The sequence below is a fragment of the Strix aluco genome, chromosome 6, assembly GCF_031877795.1.
Source record: "Strix aluco isolate bStrAlu1 chromosome 6, bStrAlu1.hap1, whole genome shotgun sequence".
Taxonomy (NCBI): Eukaryota; Metazoa; Chordata; class Aves; order Strigiformes; family Strigidae; genus Strix; species Strix aluco.
Genome location: NC_133936.1, coordinates 44,488,433 through 44,514,694, shown reverse-complemented (window position 1 = coordinate 44,514,694; position 26,262 = coordinate 44,488,433). Strand labels below are relative to the sequence as shown.

At 46.7% G+C, this 26,262-nt stretch overlaps 3 protein-coding genes and 2 long non-coding RNA genes across 9 annotated transcripts in view; 2 read left to right on the top strand and 3 right to left on the bottom strand.

Annotated features, from left to right (window-relative positions):
- Positions 1–1,791, top strand: LOC141925007 (uncharacterized). The gene is made up of 3 exons (XR_012623725.1): positions 1–107; positions 712–754; positions 1,621–1,791. It is a non-coding gene; the product is annotated as an uncharacterized LOC141925007 (long non-coding RNA).
- A 3,421-nt stretch (positions 1,792–5,212) lies between these two features.
- Positions 5,213–8,237, top strand: S100B (S100 calcium binding protein B). The gene is made up of 3 exons (XM_074828340.1): positions 5,213–5,365; positions 6,602–6,754; positions 7,277–8,237. The coding sequence occupies exons 2-3, from the start codon at positions 6,617–6,619 to the stop codon at positions 7,415–7,417; spliced, it is 279 nt and encodes a 92-aa protein (XP_074684441.1). The 5' UTR covers positions 5,213–5,365; positions 6,602–6,616; the 3' UTR covers positions 7,418–8,237.
- Positions 8,238–11,193: 2,956 nt separating this feature from the next.
- On the bottom strand, positions 11,194–11,871 carry LOC141925015 (uncharacterized). Its single transcript, XR_012623728.1, has 3 exons — positions 11,781–11,871; positions 11,517–11,668; positions 11,194–11,331 (listed from the first exon to the last, which is right to left on the bottom strand). It is a non-coding gene; the product is annotated as an uncharacterized LOC141925015 (long non-coding RNA).
- Positions 11,872–12,302: 431 nt separating this feature from the next.
- On the bottom strand, positions 12,303–16,009 carry LOC141925535 (uncharacterized). The gene is made up of 2 exons (XM_074829980.1): positions 15,940–16,009; positions 12,303–15,582 (listed from the first exon to the last, which is right to left on the bottom strand). The coding sequence occupies exons 1-2, from the start codon at positions 16,007–16,009 to the stop codon at positions 14,084–14,086; spliced, it is 1,569 nt and encodes a 522-aa protein (XP_074686081.1). The 3' UTR covers positions 12,303–14,083.
- DIP2A (disco interacting protein 2 homolog A) overlaps positions 15,705–26,262 on the bottom strand; it is a 133,595-nt gene continuing 123,037 nt past the window's right edge. For 2 of the 5 annotated variants that reach the window (XM_074829953.1, XM_074829956.1), the window contains 7 exons: positions 25,391–25,513; positions 24,252–24,313; positions 22,576–22,633; positions 22,058–22,132; positions 21,215–21,389; positions 18,480–18,603; positions 15,705–17,713 (listed from right to left, as the gene is read on the bottom strand). In XM_074829953.1, the coding sequence (XP_074686054.1) occupies positions 17,461–17,713; positions 18,480–18,603; positions 21,215–21,389; positions 22,058–22,132; positions 22,576–22,633; positions 24,252–24,313; positions 25,391–25,513 (870 nt within the window). In that variant the 3' untranslated portion in view covers positions 15,705–17,460. Of the gene's footprint in view, positions 17,714–18,479; positions 18,604–21,214; positions 21,390–22,057; positions 22,133–22,575; positions 22,634–24,251; positions 24,314–25,390; positions 25,514–26,262 lie in introns of those variants that run through there. The other 3 variants (XM_074829954.1, XM_074829955.1, XM_074829957.1) reach the window with 3 other exon arrangements.

Here is a 26,262-nt window from a genome sequence, read left to right as displayed (position 1 = left end):
GTTTAAATGCGGTGATAAAATTTCTTCCTGCTGCCTTTCAGAGTGACCTGGCTTCCCTCCTACTGCAGAGGCGACACCAGATCAAGCTAAGCTAGTGGAAAGTTCAGGTACAAAAGCCCAAACTCATGGTCGCAAATTCAAACCTTGACTCTAAGGCCTTGAAGGCAGGGAGCAGCTCTGTGTCTGTGCACCGCCTGGCACAGCAGTCCCCAGGGGCCTCACAGAGCAAGGGAGGCCCAGGGATAAAAGAGCTACTCCCAAAGGTGGCACCCAGCAGCAGCCCAGGACAGAAACATGCCTGCGAATTAATACTTCCTCTTTTCATACACTACAAGTTGAATTTAAAATGCTCCTCTGCTAGCAAATAGCTCTTCACTCATGTCCAGCGATTATTTGGAGAGGATACAGTCATTTGATTTGGGAATTATAGAATTAATTTTGTATTTATTTTATAAACTAGGCTTAGGTCACACACAGGTTTAGCCCTGGCTGTGTTCAGTAACATCAGAATTTTGTCTGAACAACTAACAGTGCTGGAGTCCTCCATGAGGATAACATCTTTTGGCTTGTGCCTCATACCACCCGTCCTCACTAGGGAGAGCTGTGTTGCTTCTCTAGCGCAGTTTAAATGGACAAAAGGAACTCTAGAAGTTCACGGATATGGGTGTTGTATTTGGGGCTTAATAGCCTGTTGTTTATTTTTGGTTTTAGAAAAAATATCTGTCATCATGAATCTGCCTGAGATGAGCTTCATGTAAGTATCTGCAATTCCTTGAGGATGCCAAAATCTTCAGATAATTTATGGTAATATTTACCTAAAGGCAGGGATGCAACATGAACCACTTGATTTTATTTTTCTGTCTCTACACAACCTCCCTGCTTAGAAATTCCATTTTAGTTATGAAACTTTTATTCTTAATAATTGCCAAGCTCCTGTTACCTGGGCATTACTTTTATACTAATTTTCATCTGTCTGAGGTTTAGACCACAGTTGACAGGGTAATGTGCTGTTCCTGTTTGTGGGCACTCTGCTTGCCAGAGACGTTAGAAACTGAAAAATGTTTCCCTGAGCAAGGGACACCGTCAGCTCATAAAAGCAAACACAACTTCCCTGCTTTTATTGCAGTCCAGCACGAGACTCTGTTCACAAGGTTTTATCTGCCAGCTTCTGTTTGTTAATGCTGCTAGCGTAAAAATTGCAAAAGTACTTTAAAGCCATGGAATATCATCTAGTTTGTGTTAAAAGGGAGCTGGTCAAAGGGATTTTACAAAACACGGTCTAAATATGGCCACCTCTGCTTTGAGAGAAGATAGACCTGAAATGGTCATTGTTTCAGCAGAAATATTTTAAGCTGAAACACTTAGAAGCATCTAACCCCCGCCCCAGTTTCCTCTGTCCCTGTTAAGATAACTTGGCTCCGTGCAGCCGAAGGTGGGAGCCCTCAGCACCCTGCTCCAGCAGCAAGCCTGCAGCCCTCTCCCGCTGGGGCTGGGGCTGTACCAGGGCCCAGAGACACACCGGGTCGATGCTGTAATGCCTTCTCTCAGCACAGGTTTGGTGGAGAACATATATTAATATATTTTTTTAATGAACTTAAGAGTAGTCTCTTGCTGTTTCAGCTGAATTCAGCCCAGAACTGACCTAAGCTCAAGGCCGTGTTCCAGACAAGGTAAGAGCATCCCAGTGTTTTCAATCCAGAGAATTTGTTGCAGTGGCAACAGCACTATTTGGTGTTTTCTTAAGGGCTCACAATAACTGCCAAGATGACAGCATCTGGTGGGCCAGCAGCAAGGTTCAGAGCGGCTGCTCTGCAACCCTAGTGCATGTTAGTGCTGGGAGAACAGTGGGGGAACAAAGAGACTGGGGGAAAGGGCAGTTAGTCAGAGCCCAGAGCCCAGGATTTGTGAGATGAAGGTGGATGGAAAGCTACATTTGCCTGTGGTTCCCGAGAGGGAGGCACCATCTTAACCTTACAAGTCTGTTCTGTGCGGGCAAAAAAGACCCACTGCTCATCCCATGCAGCCTGTCCAGTCTCTCCTCGTCCTCAGGTGGAGGCAGAGGTGACATCTGCACAGGGCTGGCAGAGATGGTGCAGGGCCCAGCAGGGCCCTCCTGGGGCAGACACAACCCCTCGGGCCCCCCGGACCTATGGGCAGGGCACTAAATCCGGCCCATCATCTCCCTGCAAAAACTTCAACAAGCACCAGCCCAATTCCCAGATGTGTCCTGGTGTTTCTGCTTCCAGGCATCATTCGAGGCTTCCCACGAGGACCCTAGCTCACCTCTGGCTGCTGTGTTTGTGGGTTCAGAAACGGGCACAGGGACCATGGCACAGAGCTGGGGAGCCTGCTCTCTGCAGCACTGCTCTGCCTGCCGGGACTGCGAGCACAGCCCTGTGGAGGCAGAAGCAGCTGCTTCCCCCTCCCACCCAAATTCCTCTGCTTTCATTACTTTTTTCTCCCAGTTCAATGACCACCGGCCTTTGTCTCGTGGTCTGGCAGAGCCTGGTGCCACACACACCAGAGAGACAAAGAAATACACTGGCTTTTCTCCCTGCGCCTGCTATGAAGAGCCCACATTGTGTTCCACTGGGGAGGGAGTCAGGGATAGGGCTGAAGTGTTTTGCTCGGCCTTGGGCTGTGTAAAACCCTGTTTCTTCAAACACATCAGCTCAAAGCTCTGGCAAGGAAGCAGTGACCCTGAGGAAAGAAGCCCCAGGGTTACAATCTCCTGTTCAAAGATCAGGACCATCAATTTTGAAATAATGGAAGCAGCTCTATGGGCAGCACTAAAAGCACAGCCAGCTCGCAGCCCCACACCCATGCCCAGACCTCCTGGACTTTCACAGGCTGGGTCAGGGACGACCCAGGCAGGAAAGCAGTGTTTGCTAGGGTGTGAGCCTGGTCGAGGATCAGGGAAGTCGCCTGGAGCTGCTCACTAGCAGAAGCAGGAAAGGCCAAGGTTTCTGGGGGTCACACCTGATCATGCTGCTCCTTCCCACCCTATCAGCCAGTGCAGCAGATCATTCCAGATCATTCCCTATAAAGTACTGAAGTCTGAATGATTTGGGGTGAAATGGACAGTAAGAATAAGCAGGAAAGAGAATTTCAAGACTGTTCAGGTTTTGATCTGCCACACGCTGATTTTTCTGTTCCATTTTAAGAAAAGGTCACTTTCAAGAATGACATCAGGAAACAGTTTAATGAGGCCGAGCTAGGCCCTTGTCTCTGACTAGAAATGGTGTGCTTTGATGCACTTCTTTGCTAATGACCGAGCTAAGAGATCTACCAGATCAAATTGCTATTGATGCTGAAAAATACTGTTGCTTTCCTGCTGACAGAGAACCCCATTTACAGCCAGCTCTTAAGTGAATACAAATATCCTTGGAAAAAATTGAATATTGCAAGATTGTTGACAAACTATCTCCACGCTAGAAACACCGCTGCCTAGAAGTGGTACGTCCTGTCCCTGCCAGTCCTACAAAAGCACAGAAAACTGCGGCAGTTTGCAATGCCAAAAATTTCAGTGGTCAGGTCTATATTTAGAGTCAACATACTCAAGTTTAACATGGGAGAAACTATTTTTCCCCATACCAGTGTTTGAAGCTGTTACAAAAGCTTTGAGGAGCTGTGTAAGCAAATGATCCATGTGCATGGGGTTCTTTCACACCGGTATGTGAAAAACTGTTAAGTAACATGGTAGGTGTTGTCTCAGTGATCGCATCCATGGTAGCTTTGGGGGACACAGGAACTGCCACGGACTGTGTCTGCCCAGCAACTCTGTCTTGCCTCCTCAAAGGGACATTTTTGAAGAGGTCCAGACCTTCATCCTACCCCACAAGCATACACATAAGGCTCTTACACACTTCCCATTTCTCTGCAGGAGCTGACTGTGGTAACAAAATGATACCTCCGGGCTTTCCATCGTGGGTCTAACCTGTCTTCTTGGTAACAGCACTGACCTGTTGGGAGTTGTGCTGAGTCTGAAATTCAATAAAGGCTTAAGACATAAAGCAATTATTGATTCTGTGCTGCAGTGAAAAAGATGTAAATGGAAACATGCCACATCAGTAATAGCAGAGAGCTTCAACTTTGGCTCATCCCATCTCATTCTTGGGAAATAACGTGGCTAGGCAATGAAACACAGTGAAAACCTGCTTTATTCAGCATGTTGTCCATGTTTATCAACCACCTACTTGTACTGTGCCACCAGGAGCAGTCTGGGTGAAAGATGCTGCTTGCTGCTCTTGCTGCTTGTCACCTGCTGCCCTCCAGATCCCCCTTCCCTGCCGAGCTGTCTGCTGGCCCCCAACAAAGCATCACCTCTGTCAGGTCTGTGCATCTGCCTGCAAAGGAGTCTCTGGTGGAAAGGGAAACGTACAGCTCCTTGGTTTAAATAAAAGTGCATTTAATGCCCATTGGTGGCTGCTGGGGCTGGCAGAGGACTTCTGAGCAACGCCACCTGCTCGGCTGTGACATGGGCGACAGGTACATGCAGGCAGGAGGTTCCTGCCGTCCCCCCAGATCAAAGGGTGCTGTCGGAGTTCCTGTTGGGGTGTCAGCCTTCTGAGAGCACCTTGATAACCCAAAGCCACTGGACACAGCTTTTTGTGAGGGTACAGCAAGGCATGCCCCAGAATCCAGCACTGTTCCCCCCGTAAGCATCAGGAAGGAGCTGCTGCTGCTGCCAGCTGTCCTTCAACCACCTGCACCCCAATACAATCACAATTCCCTCATAAAGGGTCCCACTGTCCCCCAGACTGACAGGGTGGCAGAGAAGATACAGCCAGACCCGTCTCAGAGGTGCACAGCAAAGGGACAAGAGGCTGCAGGTACAAGCTGCCGCGATGGACGTTCCTGTCACACATACAGAAAAAACTCTGCCCCGGAGGGTGCTGCAGCCCTGGGACAGGGCCCACAGGGCCAGGGGGGCTCCATCATTCCCACACGCCTGGCTCTGACTGTGGGGTGCCTTGGGGCAAGTGTTGGGGCCCCCAGCCCAGCTCTGACCGTGCCTGTCCAGCCATAGCTCATAATTCACTGCCTTTACTGTGCAGAAGAGCAGCAATGCCGCCAGGCTGGCTCTCCTGCTGACTGCCCAGTTATTTTTTTCTCACAACGGCGGCTTTCTCTGTAACGGCTCCCACGCCTGTGGCCGTGGGCTGGCAGCAAGTCAATGCATCCCTGTGTGCATCGCTGCGCAGTGCGGGAGCAGTGCCCGGCTCTGGACGCCCCTGCCTCCAGCTGCCATTGGCGCCGCGGGCACTGCGGCAGGGCCCAGGGCTCCCCGCCCCTGGCCATAAGAAGCCAGCGGGTCCCCAGCCACGCTGCGCTGCTGTGCCACAGCCCCGCTGCCAGCAGGGAGGTGAGAGGGGCCGGGGGATGCCGGGGCAGGCGCTTGGCTGCTGGAGTGGGGGGGCTACTGCTGCGGGAGGGGTGGCACGGGGGGCATGATCGCAGCTCCGAGCTCTGCCACTGCAGCAGAGGCTCGAGCACACGCAGGCAGGGCACGAGCATGCAGAGGGCTGTTAGGATGCAGGCGGGAAGTGCTTCAGGAATATTTCCTACCTGACAGGAAACAGTCTTGCAGTTTGGACACCGACTGCTGCATGGGGGAGGGCGTCAGCCGTGGGATGAGATTCAGTGCCTTCGGCGTTGGGTCTTGAGGTGGTGAAACAGGAGCCAGGCTGCAGGGCAGGAGACATTTATCCATGGGGTATGAATTAACCGAGTACCAGACAACAAGGTGGCTTTTTTTTCCCCAGCGTCAGTGTATTCAACAGCTTTTGAGAAGGTGGTTTTGCATCTCTCCCTTTTCTATCAGAGTCTCTTTGGTTTGTGAAATCTGCAGGAAATGCTGCAATCCCAAGTATTAACATTCCTGAAAGGGTCTCCAGATCAAGCATGGGAGGAGGGAGGTTAGAGATGTGCTTATTTTGTCCCGCTGACACTCATCAAAACTGGTTCCTGCCTGGGTTACCCCGACTGCTCAGCTGGAGATAGGCCTGCAGGCAAGAAAGGCAGAGGGAGAGTGCCTGTGACAGAGGGGACAGCAAAACCTTTTCTGAAACTCCAAGTGCAGAAATGAAACCCCTACCTGCCTCTCTTCCATGCGAGGAGAACAAAGCAATGGGTTAAGCAGCAGGAGCCAAAGAAGAAGTGACAGAAGTGAAGTGACAACAAGCCGCCTGCTAGCCAGGTCTGCACATACAGAAAACGCAGGAGCACCTTGCTGGAAGCCGCCAGGGCTTTGCAGCCTCTCCTTGTTTTCTCTTCTACACTCTGACCACACAGACACATAAGGTGCCAAGCTCACAGCAGTCCCAGGGGATGTACCAGCTCCCAGCGTGCGCCAGTCTTATACTGGGCACTCCTTGCGTTGTGGTTCTCCTCTCCTTGCGAGGTCCCGGAGGCAGAGCCAAGGTCTTTCGGGGTCCCTGAAGCGGGAGCTGCCTGCGGTGCTTTTCAGCAGCATGTTTTGAGCACGGGGTTCGGCGTTGCTGATGTGCGGGGGGAACCCGGGGGTGGCCGCGCCTGCAAAGCAAAAGGCATCGCTGGAGCTTGCCCAGGCTAACGCACCCGCCACTCCCTCTGACCTCAGGGCCACGCTGTGACCATGTCTGAGCTGGAGAAGGCCATGATTGCCATCATTGATGCCTTCCACCAGTACTCAGGGAAGGAGGGAGACAAGCACAAGCTGAAGAAATCAGAACTGAAGGAGCTAATTAACAACGAGTTGACCCATTTCCTCGGCGTAAGTATTGCCCTCCACGCAGCACGCCTGGCTGGGCGCAGGGAGCCGTGTCGAGCAGCTGCCAGGCTCTGCTCACTCGGTCTCCTACGGGAAGCAAGCACAGGGGAAGAGGTTTACTCACACATCAGTGCATTAAACACTTTGCTCCAGCTCCGCCCGAGCAGCCGGTAGCAGGACAAATACAACAGCCTGCATTGGGGGCTGGGGTTTGGGTTGGATATTAGGGAAAATTCCTTCCCTGGGAAGGGGGGGGCGGGCAGCCTTTCCCCAAGGGGCTCAAAATGTCCCTTCCCGGCAGCACAGCGGTGGCTGTGATTCCTGCTTCAGGAGCGCTGCTGCTGTGCTGCTGCTACTTCAGGTGCAAGGCAGTGCCCCAACACAGATGGGAAACAGCCACAAGATATTTGGGATGTGTCTGAATAGAGATTCAGCCATGAAAGCACCCAAGAAGCGGGGACTTGTTACTGTCTGGGCCTCCCTCTGATCCTCCCCAGCTTTGGCTGCCTGTTTCTATCCCTTCAGGAGATCAAAGACCAGGAGACTGTGGACAAAGTCATGGAGGCGCTGGACAGTGATGGGGATGCAGAGTGCGACTTCCAGGAGTTTGTAGCCTTCATTGCAATGGTCACCGCTGCTTGCCATGAGTTCTTTGAGCATGAGTGAGCTGGTGGGAAGCAGGCGAGCACCTCCTCCTCATGCTGGAGAGATGCAGAGCAGCATCACTCCTCCAGGAAAAAGACTGGGTGTGATTAGGGGCTCCTTGGAGTTAAGCTTGTGCTAGACTTAAGCAGCTTATTAAGTTCTGCGGCTTTGTGAACAAGAAACACTTGCACAGCTCAAGAAAGCCTATCGGCCAGTGCCCACCTGGCTGGATACGGTGTGCAAATGCCTTGACTCAAGCTCCTTCACTGCTGCTGTATGCGAGGGACGTGCATGGGGCTGGAGGCAGGCGGACGCCGAGATCCAAGCTTGCTTGCAAAGGGAAAAGGGAAATTCAAGGGCTGAAATAGGAGGTTATGGCAGAGGGGCTGGTTACAGAAGCCTGGTTCTGAGCCCGCTGACCTGAACAGAAAGGCTCCCGTTGATTCCTGTGGGCTCTGACCACCCTGTGCATGGTACTAACCCAGGCAGCACAGCCCCTGTCCTGTCACAGGGGCTCAGCAGAGCCCAAGCATTTCTTGGCAAATTGAGACACCCTTGGCTTGAAAGGCAAAGCATAACCATCTAACAGTCCAGGCTTTTCTCTTGTTGATGAATCCTCCTGCTTTTAGCAGCCTGAAGAACTGGTAGTGAAGTGTATGAGGCTTCTGGGCTGGGGACAGCTTCTGGACCTGGGCTATGCCTTGGCAAGGTCTCCAGGCTCAGTCAGAAGGGAAGGGGGGATCCGCCCAGCGTGACCACAGTGCTTTAATGTGGACCAGGCACAGCCTCCAGTGTGTGGAAATGATGAGAATAAAATGTTGTTTCGGTCTCTGGGCTGCAATTGGTCTCTGGTGAAAAATGTGTCCTTTTGTCCCAGGCTGTGTGCAGCTCCCCAGCTGCCCTGCACTGTCAGAGGGGAAGGCTGGAGGATGCAGCCTGAAGCAGTGCTACAGCTCATGCCCCTGGGTTTCTTGTTGGGCCTCGACCCTTCATCTCCTCCCTGGCATCGCTGTGGTTGGCCAAACAGCTCTAGGCTGTCGCCACCACCGTTGCTCCACCTGGCTGGTCAAACCGGGAGATGTACCTGCAAGGCCAGAGGAGTGCAACGGGCCTCCCTGGGACTGCTGCTGTTCAGGATGTGGCTGCTGCTGCCAGGCTCATCCAGGGGCTTGCAGTGGTGAGCCTTTGCAAAGCCAAAACTAAACCTAGGACAATTTCCCCAAAGCCTATGCTCCTGCCTTTTTCACTCTGCACTTGGCACCCAGCTCAGCAATACCTGTGCTTAGGTGTTCATGGCTAGCAACACCTACAGTGAAAAATTCATAACAAAGATACCTGCTGATGTTGCTGTTGTTTTCACCTCATTCCACATTTCGTAATTATTTCATGTGTAAAATAACATATCTTCAGACAGAGACCATCTGCCTCCCCCAGCTGTGAAAAGGTACACTCAGGCAGAGACATGCATACAAGAAAGACAGCATCTTGTACTCCATCTAGAATTTAAAAAAGCATTTTTGCCATCTCAGGGTAGCGCTCATCTGTTGAGAACTTGTTTAGCATCCGAGTTACTTCCACCACATTTTTAACATCCTCATCCGTTCCCGGTTCAGCTGTTTCCAACACTTGCACAGACCTGAGGCAGCGTGTGAGGACAACGAATGGGGACACTGTCTGTCCCAGTGTCCCCAAGGTTAGACAGGGTAGATGGGACCCTCATGACTCTCTCCTGAGCCTGAACCTGAGTTCAGCAGAAGGGTCTGATGCTTTAGTACAAGGGCCTGCTGGTGAGGCTGCCTGGCAGCTCTCCAAGTCCCATCCGCCTTCTGCCTCACTGCCCCAGCAGTGCTCACAGGGATGAGGAACCCTTCCCCCAGACCAAGCCTTTTCAGCAGCTCTGCAAAGCACCGCAGCAGCAAAGAGCTGCAGGTGAAACAGGCGGCCTGAACGCTGGCAGAGCCGCAGAGCAGGTCACCCTGTCCCTCAGCGAGCAGCGAGTGCCCGAGCAGGGAGTGACACGGTACGACGGTGCACGTGTTTCTGGCAGTAAGGCTGATCCTGACTTAGCAACACCACTGCTGGGAATTCACAGAGGCTTTACCTGGCACAGGAGAAGGTGCAGCAGAGCTGCTGCCTCTTGTCAGAGGGGAAGAGAGTGTGCCTTCCTTTGAGGTGAGCACCCTGACTGCCAGTGGTGCAGCATGTGCTGCTCAGGTTACTGAGCCCTGGATACTCCTCCCCAGTCAGCAAGGAAAGCTGAGCTTTCCTGAAGTGAAATTCCAGGAACAGAGGCTGCGTGGTTACAGGCCCCAGCGTCACCTAGTCTGCACTGCAGCTCTGCTCCCGTTATGTCCTGCTGCTTTTCGACACAGGCGGTGCCTCAGCTGATTGTCTCGGTTCACTTACTAAAGTTATCAGCTAATGAAATTGCCAGTGGAATCGTTCCTCCGAGCCATTCTCTTAAGTCATCGTCGTGACTGGACCCACCCTGTGGCTCTGCTGAGCAGAGACCGGCTCTTCCACTGCCACGCAGGCTCTCGGGGAATTCAAGACATTCACCCGCCTCATAACCCACCCCGTGGGACGAGACAGGGATGGCCACACACGGGTGCAGTGGGGGAGGCAGGCAAAGCAGTTTGAGCTACACCAGCCCACGCACATAGTCTGAGGGGCCTCTGCTGACACCTCACCACCAGCAGTCCCTCCTCGCACACACAGGCACAGCCACCCGCAGCACCTCTGCTAACACCCTGGGTCCCCACTGTGCCAAGCTGCTGTGGCCAGCCTAGAAAAAGGATGCTGCCGTGCCAACAAGGGGTTTGAGTAGCGTTTTGAGGGGCTCAGAAGTGCAGCGACACTTTCTGGGGAAAAAAAAAAAATCACTCAAGCCTTGGGGCTGATCAAGGAGCCGGTGTCAGAGCTCTGCAAGGCAGACATCACAGCTGGCTCTGAACGGGCTCAAAAAGCTTAAGCAACAACTCGCTAACCTCCCAGCAACAACAGGCTACATACTTAAAAGTGCCAGTCCTGGTACCACTGGTTGTCAGGCTCTGGCAGGAACCATTCAGTCTTCAGGAAGGGAAGGTGATAGGCTGATGACATTATTAAATATTTAATTTTTAGTAATGCTCCCATCCCAGCCAACAGAATCAGCCTGCTGGAAACACAAGGTGTGTGTGCTCTTACAACACCTCACTGGCACTGGTTAGCTTGACCTGATCACCGAAATATCAGAATATTTCGATCACCGGGTGTATCGATCACCGGAAATATCAGAAAATCCACATTCCTGTCATTAGTGCAGACTGGCGTGTGACAACCTGCAGAAAGGCTGGTTTGGTAACAGGGAGCTCTGGGGTCTGCGCTGTGGGACCCTCAGGGCCCTGGGAGGCTCCCCGAGGACAAAACAGCACATTACACTGGCAGCGCCTACCTTACGCTTGGACACAGCTGTCAGTTATGCTTTTGACTCCGTATAGAAGAGGATGCAAGTGAATTTCCCACCAGGAAGGGCACCAATGGATGGTTTCTTACATTAAATGAGCTGTCAGGACAAGAACTATTAATCAACAGTACTAAAAGTGAAACAAAGAGAAGAAAGTACACCAACAGGAGGAGCCTGAGGCATTTAACAGACGCAAATTAACTTTGCAAACTAGGAAAGTGACAGATGGGGGCAGATTTAGTACATACATGTTGAATTACATTTTCATAACTTAAAATGCTGCCATTACTTCTTTCTCTGGGAGATTAGAATCTGCACTTTTACTCTCTGCCCAGATAATTTTAGGCAAAGCGCACGTGTGAAAGGGAATCCTCCCTCTGGGTCAGACACAAAATTACTAGTGCTGGAAGAGCACTTACAGACCCCTACAAAAACTCTTCCACATAGGATGTAATTTTGCTGGGAGGGCCGATTATTGCTGTTAGCATACCTAAAAAAAAAAAATTCATCTTGTTAACTATCGATGGAAGTGCATCCAGGCTGAATCATCCAACACCAGAGTTCATGTGCTGACAGCAAGAAAAATTATTTATCTTAAAAAGAAAACCAAAGTATGTTTTTTTCCACAAATCAAGTGCGGGCTTTTACAGACCCCAGGGAAGGAACATTCCTGACCTGGTTGGATGGAGGAAAGCAATTGCGTAGACAAAGCACTGTGCCCCTGGGCCACGTCTCCCACACCTCTGGAACTGGCACGGAGAGGTGCTCCTCCAGCCTGGCGGCCTAGTGACATGGAAGTACGTTCCTGCTCCCTCTTGTACATTCAGCTGAAAAATACATTTCAAAAGAAAATGGCAGCATTTCTGTGAGCGATCTGTGGATTGAATTTGTTCCCCCTGCCAGATATTAAATCTAAAGTATTTGCCTAGCCTTACTTACTGTACTGCAACAGTCAGGGCATTAGAGCATATTTTCAGTTTTTCCATTCTGAAATACTCTCAACACTGGATTTGACTGTACAAAGTCTGACTTCATCCTGCATCCCGAACAGTATGGACTTCCCATTGCAGGGGGAAGGTAGCTGACAGAGCAGGAAACTAGAAGAGCAAAATGGGAAGCTTTTTAAACACAACAAAATAAAACACCTCCAAAACTATTAAGGAGAAACATAAAACTGATCTTTAGAAGGCCACTGTTACATTTTCTTGCCACTGGAATTTTGATTCTGCATGGAGGCATACCATGCTACAAGTACAGACACAACCACCATGGCACTGTCGTCCATGTTTGGCAGAGAAAAATGCCAGAAATAAAGACAAATCATTACTTTGCACTTACCTTTGCAAGCTAAGTTTTAAGGAATGCTAGAAAATTAGGCAATGTTTTTCACTTCCATAAGCAAATTTTTATGTTTAGGTGAGAACAGGATTAAAAGAAAAAAAAAGTGACTGGAGGAAAAGATAGTGGTGCATATTATTTTAATAACCTGTATTGAAATACAAAAGAAGATAGAACTCTGCTTATATGGCACTGGCATAATTGAACTGGAAATAAACCCCAGTGTGTCTGGCTCCTTCTAAACAACACAATTGGTCACAAAACAAAATCTAAAGACCGCAGCAAAAATTTACATTAGAGTTTGTCACGACAAGAAACTCTGGCTTAGAAACATCTCATTTGAAATATCTGACCATGTAAATGTTTAAAGTGTATTAACCAACTGAATATAAACATCAGTTCAACAATAAGTTAGACTTTAGTATACCCAGCATCAGCTAAATTCTGAAGTGCAAAAAGTTAAGAGAATTATTCAATGCATTTTGTAGCCGTAAATCAGTTCTTAGATGTAACCCAGCTCTATCATCTACTAACATAATTTCTGGCCTGACAGGCTGCAATACTTTAAACGTGCAAGTTTTCGGAAAATTCCTTTTTTGGCCTTAAAACAAAGTTGTGAATATGCTATAGAAACCAAAACGAGGTCTATCCAAAACGATCCTTAAAGTGCGTAATACGTGTTTTCACACAATGGCAAGGAAATAGCATTTAAAAAATCAGGGACTTGGTACAGAAAATTAGGAATGTACACTTAAAATGAACTCACTGCTTCCTTTTCGCTGCTATAATAAATTCCTGGGTAACAATAAGCGTTAACTAAAGGCATAAAGTAGCCTCATTGTACTGTGGCTAGAATGACATGAAGCTTATAAAAAGTCAGTATAAAGTGCTGGCTCACAAAGGACACTGCTGCAATAAAGGCAGTTTTATTAACGTTTATGAAGTTATTTAGTACTCACTGGAGTCTGACCTTACACCCCAGAACAAATCTGAACCATTCCGCTTCCCCAGCAACCCTGTTGAGGCATCTTGACTCACTCCCTCAGCATGGTGACTGGCCAGTGAACCAGCTACAGCAGTATATTAATTCAGAAAGACATTGTACATTCCCAAATGACAAGGTTAAAAAAAAAAAAAAATCTTGCGCCTTTACTACAAGCTGGAACTTCAGATGTCAAACTCATTTAATTTAAGATGAATTACAGATTTTTGACCCCTGTCTTCATTGAGTGTTTAATTGTTTTGGTGGTAAAATAAAATTTGGCAATAAAACCTGCCGTACTTTAAATGCAGCTCATACACAGCATTATCTGGATGTCTTGTTGTAATTAATGGCGAGAAAACCAGAAAAGGCTCAACGATGCTATGGCTATGTACAGTGCTTTTAAAAACACATTGTGTTTCGCAGGATAAATTCCTGCTTGTTTCCTAAACCCACTGTTGGTACAAATCTGTTTTCTGTAGGTGCACCACCTCTCTTGCCTCTTCAAACAAAAACTCTGCCTTCATTTAAGAGGCTACAACTTAATTTATTTCCACACACAGGGAAGCATCTCTCTTTCAGTCTGGGTAAAAGCAGGTGCTTTTGTCAGGAACCCCTAGAAGTCTTGTGTTAGAAAATGCTGCTGACATGAAACAAAACCAGGGGGGCCCACGAAGCGGGTGGAATCCCCTGTAACCGCCCAGCGTTCTGCACGCCACACCGCCTGCAGGGAGCCTCGTAGACTTTTACATATCTGCTGCGCCCCAGAGAAGTGTTTGCATGGAACCCTGCGTCGGAGAAAGAATTCCATTTGGAAACACGCTCTGGAGTGACGCTGGTGCAGCATGAAAATTAAACCAGACACTCAACCTCCATGAGCCATGTTGCGGAGGGCCAGGAACGGTTCTTATTTTAGCAACTTTTACAGCCTTTCTGCCTGCTGCTGCTTCGGGTCAGCCTGGTGAGGTTGCTCGAGGCTGTTATCTCGGTGTTGCTGTTTCTGCTCCTGCCTTTTCTTTTCAGTCAGTGCTTTTGCTCTGGTGGTCATTGGCCTGTGTCTAGCATCAGGCCTCTCTTCATCCTGCTGGTGCTTTTTGCAATGTTTTTCAAAGGTAGAAATTTTGGCATATGTGCGGTTGCAAACCAAGCAGTGGTACGGCCGCTCCCCACTGTGTGTTCTCATGTGAAGCTGGAGGTAAGATGACCTGGAAAAGGCTCGGCTGCAGACCGAGCAGCGTTGAGGCTCGCGTGCCTCGTGGGTCTTCAGGTGCTGCTTGAGGGATGACGCCTGCTTGAAGGCCTTCCCACAGGTGGAACACTTGAAGTTCCTCTCACCCGACTCCAGAAGCTGGTGCGACACGAGGTGGGCAGAGGAGCGGAACTTCTTCCCGCACTTGTCGCACTTGTAGGGCCGCTCCCCGGTGTGCAGGCGGACGTGGAGGACCAGCCCGGCCTTCTGCGTGAAGGCCTTCTCGCACTGCAGGCACTGGAAAGGCCTCTCGCCCGTGTGCATGCGGCGGTGTGTGGCGAGGTGCGAGGCGCGCCCGAAGAGCTTGCCGCAGTCCTCGCACTTGAAGGGCCTCTCGCCGGTGTGGATGGCCTTGTGGCGCACCAGGTGCGAGGACTGGAGGAAGAGCTTCCCGCAGACGGGGCACTGGTACCTGCGCTCACCTGTGTGCGAGCGGAGGTGGAGCGCGAGGTGCGACGAGGAGATGAAGGCCTTGCCGCAGAGCGGGCAGGCGTGGGGCCGCTCCCCGGTGTGGGTGCGCTTGTGCAGCACCAGCCCCGAGGAGAGGGCGAAGGCCTTGGCGCACACGGGGCAGCGGTACGGCTTTTCCCCGGTGTGGACCCGCCGGTGCTTGGCCAGGGCGCCGGCCTGCGCGAAGGCCTTCCCGCACTGCTCGCACCCGTGGGGCCGCTCCGCCTCGGCGCCCAACGCCCCGCCCGGCGGCCCGGCCCGCCCGGCGGCCCCGCCGGCACCATGGCGGCGGCCCCGCGCCCCCCCGCGCCCCGGAAGCGGCGGCCGGGACGCGCCCTGCGCGCATGCGCCAACGGCGCGCGGCGATGACGAAGCGAAGCGCGGGCCGCCGGGGCCGGTGAGGGAGGGCGGGCGGGCGGCGCCGCTCCCCCAGGGCAGAGGGAGGCCCAGCGGACTGCCCTCCTCCCGTCCGCCTCGCCCGGGGCTCCGCTGGGTGCCGCGGGGAGGGGTGTCCCACACCCCCCCCCCACCTCCCCGCAGGCCTCGGCCCAGCTTCAGAGAGCTCGGGGGGGGGTACAGGCGCCGGCCGGGGGAGAGGAGGAGCCCCACTGGGGTCAGGGCAGGGAGGAGAGGCAGACCCGAGAGCAGTTCGGGCACCGAAAACATGACATTGAGGAACAGGCAGGCTGTGAGGATGTGCGATTGCCTTAACTGTAAAGCAGCTGTAATGACATTTTGCAGAAAAAGCCCTTCAGGCATTAAACTGTCCAAAACACAGGTGAAAACTCTTGTGTAGACAAGCTAACTTTCTGACCTAACAGCGTTTCAACATTCAGCAGGCAGATTTTCAAGAGCTGTTTTGAAATGTTTAATGTGCTTTTTGTTTCAGATTTACAAGGCAACTTGTCTCACTGTCATCAATATCTAAATACAAAAATCTTACAATGCTTTATTTGCTAAAAACCTACAACATTAAAATTGGGGTTAGGTAGTTCTTTCGTTTTGCCAGCTGTTTTTTTTTACGAGGAGCGTCCCACGGTCCACTGCTAGAAGTTGCTGTACTTCAAACAATAAGTTACACGAGTTCTGTACATAATTACAGTCATAGTAGAGTATGCAGCTGTATGATACACCACAGTCAAACACCATGAGGGCAAAGAACTACTATACATGAAAGCTTTTTGTTGAAGACTTTATAGTTTATTTGACCAAGAGTCAATTTGATATCCTCATATCAGGAGACTGACATCTATCTTTCTTAGGCACTGATCCAGGCAGAATTGCCTTGCAGAAAAACCTGTCTCTTTTGCCAAACTCATGCGTTATTAAAAAAATTTTCTGTAGCTCAAAGTCTTTAAACAACTCTATAAAAATAATTATTTGCTAGTCTCGTGCTTATCTTCAAATACATGAAGTATTTGAATAACTTCACATTCTCTTTCTGAATTAGGTTCACTGCAGTAATTAGATCAGGCAGAAACTTCAAAGCCTTAATTAGTCAAGTGTGACTCAACCAACGGGGTATTTCAGCTTGAAAAAAAAGTGTCTAAATACAACTCTAAAAAAAAATGATAGTTTGTACCACAGCAGATCAAGCTAACTAACACTGAGTATCTTTTCCATGGTGGGAAAAAGAAAAAAAAAAGTCACTATCATAAATTTTAGCACAGGATATTCAGGAAAAACATATTGTAAGACCATGCTTTGTAAACATTTCTACAAATCATTCAGAGACTATTGGCTTTAGAATGAATTTTCAAATACTTGGCGTTATGCAGGGCAGTAATTAATAGCTAATGCTGTGAAAACAAGCAACTTTAACATGAAGTTACGCAGCAAGAGCAGTGAAAGCTCCTGCATCAAGTAGTTAAAACTGGATATAATTTATATTTTATTATAAAGTTTATAGCATTACAGAGTCCAGCATGGCACGATAAGTAACCTTGTTACAGTTGCAGTATTTGTTTTTGCTTGGTACAAAAAAGCTGAACAGCGGCGTAATTGTTCTTATCTTGAATCTGGGACTGGAATGAATTTGTTTCTTCTGAATAGGGATGAGTCAGTGATTCAAAATAAAAAGGCTGCATTTTTAAATCTCAATATGTGCAAAATTCCTTTCAGTACAGTAAAGAATACGGTAGAGATGTGTGCAGTCCTGAAAGTTACATGCCAACCCAGATACTGCCAATATATTGCAAACAATCACATGAAGGGTAAACTCTGGTTACTCACGACTTTCAGTATTATTTCCAAGAATCCTCCTCACAGCTGGTGTTCTCTCCCCACCCTGATTTATGTCCTTTTATGCAGTGCATCAAGTACTGACATTCATAATTATTGTAAAAAAACATTGGTCCGTGATAGTTCTAATAAGCTTCCTTCAGGAATTCCAGTAAACTCTCCATCCTAAGACAGCTGTAACTGTTACAATGGATTTATGAAAGCAAATGCAGTCTGAGAGATGAAGGTCTGTGAAGATTAGGATCTCCATTTTTCTAAGGTCTTCAACAGCTTTTAAAAACACAGAAAATGAATTCCCATGTTATTGTCTGGAAAGTCCCTTGATTTTGGTGCTTTAGCCTTGATGTGATTTTCTGTTTTCACATGTTGTAGGCAACATAAATAGGATCTAACTGGTCAGCTAAAAATCCGTCTCTCAAGTGCATTCGTTGTTTCTCACCACGGGAATTGATAGGAATAACACCGGGGTCCACAATGACCACAACACCCACTATGAGATAATGCTCTTCCAGAACCACATTTGTTACCAGCGCGACCAGGTCCAACGCTTCTTGTTCTGAGCCTTCCAACTCCACAACCACCACAAGCAAGTTGGTCCATGTAAACACAGCGCTGTTGGCATAATACAAGTATTAATGGTCAGAAAAAAATACATCGTCAAAGGAAGCTAGTTATCAAAGACTCACTGGAAATAAACTTTGTAAATCAAGAGGTCAAAGCTGTAACTTCTTGGGATATTCTCTGCCACTTGTTTTTTAATTGTTCATGAACAAAATATAAGCAGGTTTTTTATATATACACAATCATGTATTTAAAAGCTCTTTGCACTTACGTATTAAGATGGGAACCATTAAGATTTCACATTCACATACTTGAGTAAATCTTCAGAGATGATTAAAGGGAAGACAAAGCTTACAAGTAAACACTACCACTTTGAGACTGAAGGGGACCTACAGCCAAATGGTATACATCATCCGTCAGGACCAAATGACAATAATATATATTAGAAGACAGCATTCAAGAAATCTTTGAAATGTATTTATCACGTCCAAGTGCGTCCATTCTGACACAGCCAGGGAAGTCAACAACACAACTTGGATGCGTTCTGCTGCCCTGTTCATCCCCTGCCCTCCCTGTCTTCCACACTATGAAGATCAAGCTCTAATAAAAGTGTGGTTTGTTTTTTTTTTCCCCACAGCAGAGGCAGGGGAAAGAGGGGTGTTATATTTCAGTGTCTCACTGCAGTAGTTTCTAAGCAAAGTTTTGGTGAGTTCACTTTACAGCAAGCTCTCAGTCTAGCATGCTTTTCCAAAGAGCTTGACTTCTGCTACTTTAAAAGATGTAAAAGGATACATAAAAATAATACTGAGGCTCTTACCATTCTGCAATGCTCTTATGTGCTCTTATTACAGATGTCTCTATGTCAATGGGATGGTACCTCATTCCTCTGAGCTCCAGTGTTTCATCCAAAGAGCCTACCACATAAAGGGCATCATGCCTCTCTGCAATATAGCACAGACATTTAAAACATCATCAGATCTATAGAGCAAACATGGTCATTTGTACGTGCTTATTCCTGACGTTCTAAGGTGTTCCCGGTGCTTCCTAGAAGAAAGAGTCTGTAATACACATCAAGCTCTCACATTTGGAGAGAAAAGAATTAAGAGGAGGACATGTAGCACTTCTGCCTATTGACTCAAAGCAAATGAAAGAAGACTAAAAAGAATTTCTAGGTCATCCAATTATGCCCCTTTTCTCCCATAATGTAATCTCAGTTCATAAACTCAATCAAAATCCATTGTTAAAGCCTCTTTTTGTCCTACTATTCTTTGTCCCACCAGAGAACTTCTCTGACTGACAGGAACGCTTTTCCGATTTCCAAATTTAACATTTTTTTCTTTTTAAAACCAGCTTATACCCACTTGTCCTCATGCCAACAATATTCTTCTCAGCTTCTTAAGTTCCCCGCAGTTAATGCAGCGAGAACAACTCTATTCCCTGCACAGCCTTAGCTTTGCTAGGTTACATAAGCAAAGCTCTCCTAGACCCTTCTTGAAGGACATGCTCTCCACACTGACATTCATCCTATAACTCTGTTCAGTTCAACTTCGCTTTTTTTTGAGCAGAATTATAAAATAGGCATAATCATGTAACTTGAGACGAAAAGGATGCTGGGAAGCTCCACTGTATTTCATGCATACTTGCTAGGTTAATTCACCATACATAACCTCTCAAATGCTGACAAACTAAAGGACAACTGACATTGTTCCACAGTGATAAAAATCTCTACGATACGTGATTTTTCAGAAAGCTACGAGGCACAAAAACTTGCTACACTTATCTGGTGCCTTGCCACCTGCATCTTCTCCTTCTTTGCGAATGTCTACTCACAGATTCAGATTTCTGTCAACTACCAGCTTTCTCAAGAACAGGGAGCCATTTAACTTTGAATAGTGACAGAAGGACAATTCCATCAAAGCATCCTGTGCTGAACCTTGCACTAAGCAGCAGTGTGCCCTGGAGGTCAGGTAGCTACCCTAGAAATCAGAGAGGAGGAAAGTAAGGAAAGCTTAGAGCACCTTGGTTGAGTGTTCTTTTATCATGCTCTACCAGCTCTGAAGAGGAAGATGACATGCAGTAAAAGTTTTTGAGGGAACTGGATTGACATTACATCAGCTCCCACCAAAAGCCTGAGACCACATTCCTTCAGGAACAGACTGGCAAACACAGAACTGCTCAGTGTACTACGTAGGTTGAACAGCTGGAAAGGCCTGGTGCCAAAGAAGGGACCCTTCTGTGTAGTGGTGGTAGCTGTGGGCTAAGGATTCCACACATTGCTGATGTGTTTCTTTACCAGAATTCACCTTTTGCTCTCTGATGGCACTCTGGCTGTGGAGGAGGGAAGCCTGCATAACACTGCTCTGGGGGAGATGGAATTGAGTAGGCTGCAGGGATTTCCGCAGCTGGAGCAATCGCATCCACCTTTCTTGTTCTCAAGAGCCCAGGGAGACTGAATAGCACATCAGCACAGTAGACTGGAGGATGGCCCTCTCTTAACGACTAGATTCAACAGAGTTACATCATGGACCATTTCTGAACCCCGGACTGGTATCTGCTGCAACAGATGGGCTAGCTCCTTAACAACAGTCTGCACCTTGAACAAACTGCTCTCCTCACTCACCCTTCTTCCTTCACATAACTGAGGACTAAAAGTAGGATGGACATGCACAGACACTTATGTTCCAGAAGTAGGAACACTGCTTTTCCATCTTGTACTATGAGTTAACCACAGGAAATGTAAAAGGTTTCTGTGAACCCCCTACAGTTCATTATCCAGTGACAGCAATGAGCAGACACTGACTATCCATGTGGATACCACCATTTGTTTAAGTCCAATCACAGACAATTAGCAATATACATTTGCTAATAAGTTATAAGCATCCAAACTCCTTTACTTAGGATGTTTAGAGATTACTTTTTTTTTAAAAAAAAAAAAAGTAATAATCAAGAGTTATTCCTACTCCATATTCTGTCTCAACAGAAAAAGGAGCAGCTTTCCTTCCATCTCCTTCCATGCCTCAAGTTTACACATCTTGGCTTAGACTGAAAAAATGGTATTAAGAATTTATTTTCTATACTGGAAAAATTATGGAGAAGTTACTCCTCTAGACCTTTAACTTCTGCAAGGCTGGGAAGCCGCCGGTATTTGTGCGTGTCCGAAAACTGCTGAATGACAACATTAGTTGTGTTCTCTGGATCAGCACTGAAATACTGCATCCTGTCTGTAAGGAAAGCGGTGCAGAGGAAAAGTGAGTAGAAAGGCTCTAGTGCTTCTAACAAATGTGCTCGTATTATTTTGTCTAAGTGGAAATAAAGGAAGATGAACATGATTTCTAAATCTGTCAAAAGGGCATTATGAATTACCCATTTTGCATGATGACCCGGTATCATTGTAACCAATGAATATGTACAGAGTAACAATTCGTGTTACATTCAGCACTTTTCTCTGATGGAAGTCAGGATAAACTTGCAGGACAGCTTACTCTTTGCTAGCTCAACTGCCCCAAGGAGTTTCAAACACACGCTTCTGTAACTACATTGGTTTTCTCTCACCTCCACTAGCATCAGTAAGTTCTGTTCTGCGCAGAAAGCCGAGGTACCCAGTCCGAGCCCACACGGTCTGAGTGTCTCCAAAACTCAAGCGAGCAGTAAAGTGATCAGCGTGCAGTGCTTCTTCTCCATACACTGTGTAGTAACCAGTAGCATTGTGCGGACTACTCACCCATATCTAGGGAATAAAAAAAAAACAAACAAAAAGGAATCATTCCCATATAAACATAGGTTATTTTGCTAGGCCCACGCAGCATCACTTATTGATTTAAGAGATCTGTTCCACTGACAATTTCATTGCTCCTAAAATGCCAGGAGTTTTAAAATAATTCATTAACTTCTGCCTCACAGAAAATGACCAGGAAAAAGAAGTAAAAAGAAGTTTTATATACATGTAATTGGGGATGGTAAAGAGGAAAAATGAACTAGACATGTGGCTTACTGGAAGGGAACACCTGTTAACCTGCAATCTTCTACTAGTTGGGCATCTTAGCATACCCAAATCCAGATTCATATAAAACAAAGGTTAAACCAAACAGCAAATTTACTAATGTCCACTGATGGGACTACGTAAGGTACTGACTGCCTCTTCTAGCTGCCAATTTGACACAGACTAGTCAACTGGTATCACCTGGCACTAGCATGCAGTAGTTTGGCTCAGGAGGGAGAAACCATTCAGACATACATACAAGTGTGTAAACAGTTCCACTCTCTGTAGAGTTCATTCACTTTCCACATTAAGGCGACTGTGGCTGTCCCACTAAGAGACGAGCATTTATCTAACATGATTTATCTATATATTAAATTACTGCTGATAAACAAAGTACAACAGCATCAAAGCTTTACCTCTCCTAAATGCGAGTCTCCCAGAGGTCCCTTGGTTTCTGTGTGTGCTATGATGACCTTTACCCCTGGAAGAATCTTGAATAAGAAGCAAATAGAAGATAAGAGAACTTGAATTCATCAAAAGAAATGTTAATAATGCAGAGCCACAGAAGTCAACAGTCTGTGCAATTCCTCCTTTTCTACTCTTCTCTGCACCACAGATATCAACCATCTCTTCCTATCAAGTTGTATCAAGCAGCTGTTTTGCAGCTTCAGAGTTGAAGTTTGTTTCACACCTGAAAAACACCTTCCACATGAAGGCCTGATTTTTTCAGTTGTAGCAACGTATCCTATTGCTTCACTTCACGTACCTGGCTTCATCTTAACTAGCTGTTCATTTTACGCTCTCTCTAGTGCCTCTCCTAGATATACTGTGATTAGTGAAGCTCATTGCACAGATTCTGTATTGAGATCCAGCTGAAGCATCTCACCACCCAGGTAAGGGTCATGAGGAGGAAGGATTGCTCTCAATCTCTCACCTTCCCAGACTCCATAAGCGGCAGACTGTGTGGAGAACCTCTCTCTACCAAACGCACCCTGAGAAAATAAGAGAATGCATTTGTACAAGGATTTATGCACTTAAATAGAAGTTAAATAGATGTGTTCCAGAATATCCAGTGTTATCGTATCCTTAGCTGCACTGACCAAACTGTTATGATGCCAGTTACTCACAATGCAGTAAGACAGTTAAGAGTATCTAGCTGTCTTCAAGACTTCCATATTAGCATTCCCATACACCATGTTTCTTTTAAGAATCAGAAACTCAGCTCTCTGGAGAGAGAGCTTCTTCCAGCAGAGCTCTAAGGTTGCAGTTCCATCAGCATTTTAAATTCACCTTCTTTGCTGGACTCTCCTGCCACACTGAACTCTGCTTGCCACACTGAACCACGGCACAGCATCAGTAGGAATTACAAAAAGTGATGAGCAAGCAGCCTAAATGGAATTGAGTGACACTATGCAGTCCATGAGTAGCATAGCTTATGAAGATAGCACGTTTACAGAAGGAACAAGAACTGGGTGCAGTAAAAGAGGTGCACAAGAGAAGCAGCTCCTACACATTATGTTTATTACACTATCCATAGGTTAGAACTAACTAACAGCAGCAGCTTTGAAACTATGGCCAAACTTGTTTTTAACAGGAATATATACCATATTAGTGATATATTAAATAAGGAGAAAATGTCTGTAGTTTACATTGATCTGCCCAGATGCCAAATCAGGATTATGCAAATGATGGTGAATAGCTTGTCTTCTAATGGCTAAGATTTAAGCAAGTTAACCAAGAGACAAGTTAATATGAAAATAATGACTACAGAATTAAGTCTGATAGAATGAGGTATCCCTGGCAAGTTTCCAGATGACGTGTGTGTACACGTGTTTGTGTATGTGTGTGTTTTGACATGGTGCATCCATTTACTGGATCTGGGAAGGCTGAGGGAAATGAGTTGGCTTTGTCTAAAGAAAAAAAAAAAAAAACCAAACAGGACACCAAAACCAAGGGGAACTCTTAACTGCACTTTTTCCACTACCTAAAGGATTGCTGCAGAGAACATGGAGCCAGATTTCTCAGTGTCACACACCATAAGGAGAAGAGGCCAGGGACACAATATACAAGATGGGAAATGCCAGTAAGGAAAACTTCCCCAGAGTGGGGTGTCAGTCTCAGCACATACACCCAGAGAAGAGGAGGATCTTCATTCTTGGAGATTTTCCGTACTGAACTGGTCCTGGCCCTCAGTAACCTGATGAATCTCATCTGGTCCTGCTCTGAGCAGAAGGTTGCATGAGGGACATCCATAGAACCTGCCCACCCTGTTTCTGTGATTCTGTGACTGAACGGCCAGTTGGCAAAGTCACCTTTTGCTAATGGTATGGTTAGGTAAGAAACAGCTCATGAGTCTAGATTATACAGGGCTGATGAACAGACAGCAAGTTAGGTGAGGGTCTAGAAAGGAACAGCAGAACAAGTGATGGAGGAGGAGATGCCGGACCACTTCCAGCACACAGCCGTCATTCTCTAGGGTGGGGTTCCTTGGACACGGTGATGAGGGATTAGCTACTGCCAAGAATATCTCAACAAACCAATGCAATGCAACAAAGCTGAACCTTCTCCTCTACAGCCATTAAACAGATAATGCTTTAACATAATCTGTACCTGTCATGTCGAAGCGCTCTCATATCTACATAGACTGTGGTTGGATCTGGTCCTGCTGTTCCCTAAGAATAAGAAAGAACAAACAAATTCCAACAGAAGCCAGAAAATCCTGCTTTCATTCTCACAGCCACACAAATCCACAAATTCCTCTCCCTTTTTTACTGACACTTACAAAGTACTGCCCTAATCTACCAGAAATACAGTAAAATAGCCACCCTTTCTAGAATGACTGCCATAAAGCTTTGATGTTTTATGGAATCAGTAAATGAATGAACAACTGAAGTATGTATTTATAATAACAGTTATTTATAATAATGAAGTTTTTAAAATTTTATTCTGGTAAGCACCTCCTCTAAAAATTACATGGCAAGTGCAAAGCATGTAAGCATAAAGTTATGCAGGCCTAATCTCTTTCCCAAAGCTCAACTGTTCTACTTTATAATAGTTTTGTCAACTTTGAAGAAAAAAAAATGGCACAACATTTAACTAAAACATAACTCTAACCAACACGTATCTTTTCAAGGCTCCTCCCAGTAACAGCACGGGCAGGGGCAGAGCTCTTGTTGCAGTCAGAGGATAAACCTTCTGACCAGCTCTGGTGAGAGGTTTCTCGCTTCCCAACATGGAAACAGGGACCTTTTCTTTTCCCCAGCAGAATTTAATCTCAAAACAACTGGAAACTACTGTGAAATGCATATTTAAGCTAAAAAAATATGCAAAGTTTTGCTGACTATTCCCCCCCACCCCCCACCCCGGAGCACAGTTTCTTATTTTAGAAATACTTAAAATGAGGACACTTTGACATCAACTCAAGACTGCAGTGCTGGAGAACAGCAATAATGTCTTTATAATGACATTCCCTTGTAATTCTGTAGCACCGCTGAGGCTCAGTGACACTCACGGCCACACCAGTGGTAATTTTAATCATTGTTATAACCCCCTTTCTGGCTTGTTTGAGAAAGAGGTTTGGTACAGCTACAAGTGGTCATTGTGAGTAAAACCGAACGTCCTTAGAAAAAAAAGTCTCGTTTGATCTGTTTCAAATGAAAACTCTCTCAAACGGCGTACATTCATTACAGAGCAATACTGCTGAACCAGATTGACTTTCAGACATCACAAGCACACATGCATCACTATACCTGTTCAGCCAGCTTGCCCAGCCTGTTTGGCTGACAGCGGGACCACAAACAGAAGTAACAGAGGCCATCAAAGTGTGTGAAACAGAGAGAAAGGGGAAAAAAGAAAATACAAACAAAGAGGCACTGGAAACATAAGATACACACAGTAAGACAGAAAACAAAACTCATACTGTTTTAGAGTGAAAAGAAAATTTCCATTTCAGATTACTTAAGAGCTCGACACTTTTAAGTGGTTCACTGGGAAACATGCAAGTCCCAGTTAATAAACAGTAAGTATGATCCCAGACAGATCATACGTAATGTCTGTTGCCTTATTGTAAATCCCTCCTCCACCTCTAAGTACCTAAAGGCTGCTTGCAGCTTCAGAAACACCTTCCCAAGTAAACCAGTCCAGTAAGGCTGGAAGATATTATGTATTTATTTGCATGCTAACTTGTACCAAATACCCATTCAGTTTGGTTATTCATCTATATTCATTTAAATTCAGTAATTTTAAAAAGTCAAATACAGATATCACTTCAGAAGAATGGGGGAAATGGGTTAAAAAAAACACTAAAAAAGGGCTCAAGAATGGAGGACAGATGAAAAAGGTATAAAATGAAGAGGAAGCTTAACTGCCCAGCAGCCCTACACTCTTCACGGTTTTCTTGGGAGTACTTTTCACGTTGCCATTTAATATTCTGCAGAAAAACTGTTTTTCCCCCCTTTGAGCAGTCTGAACAGCAAATATCCAAAACTGGCTTTTAAAATTTTTATTTAGACAAGCAGTTCAGAAAGCTGTTGTCTCACACTCGGCATATGAAATGTTTTATCCAATGAATTTAAAGTCTTAATTTGCAATCAACTTATTTTCATCTACATCCTTCCTATTT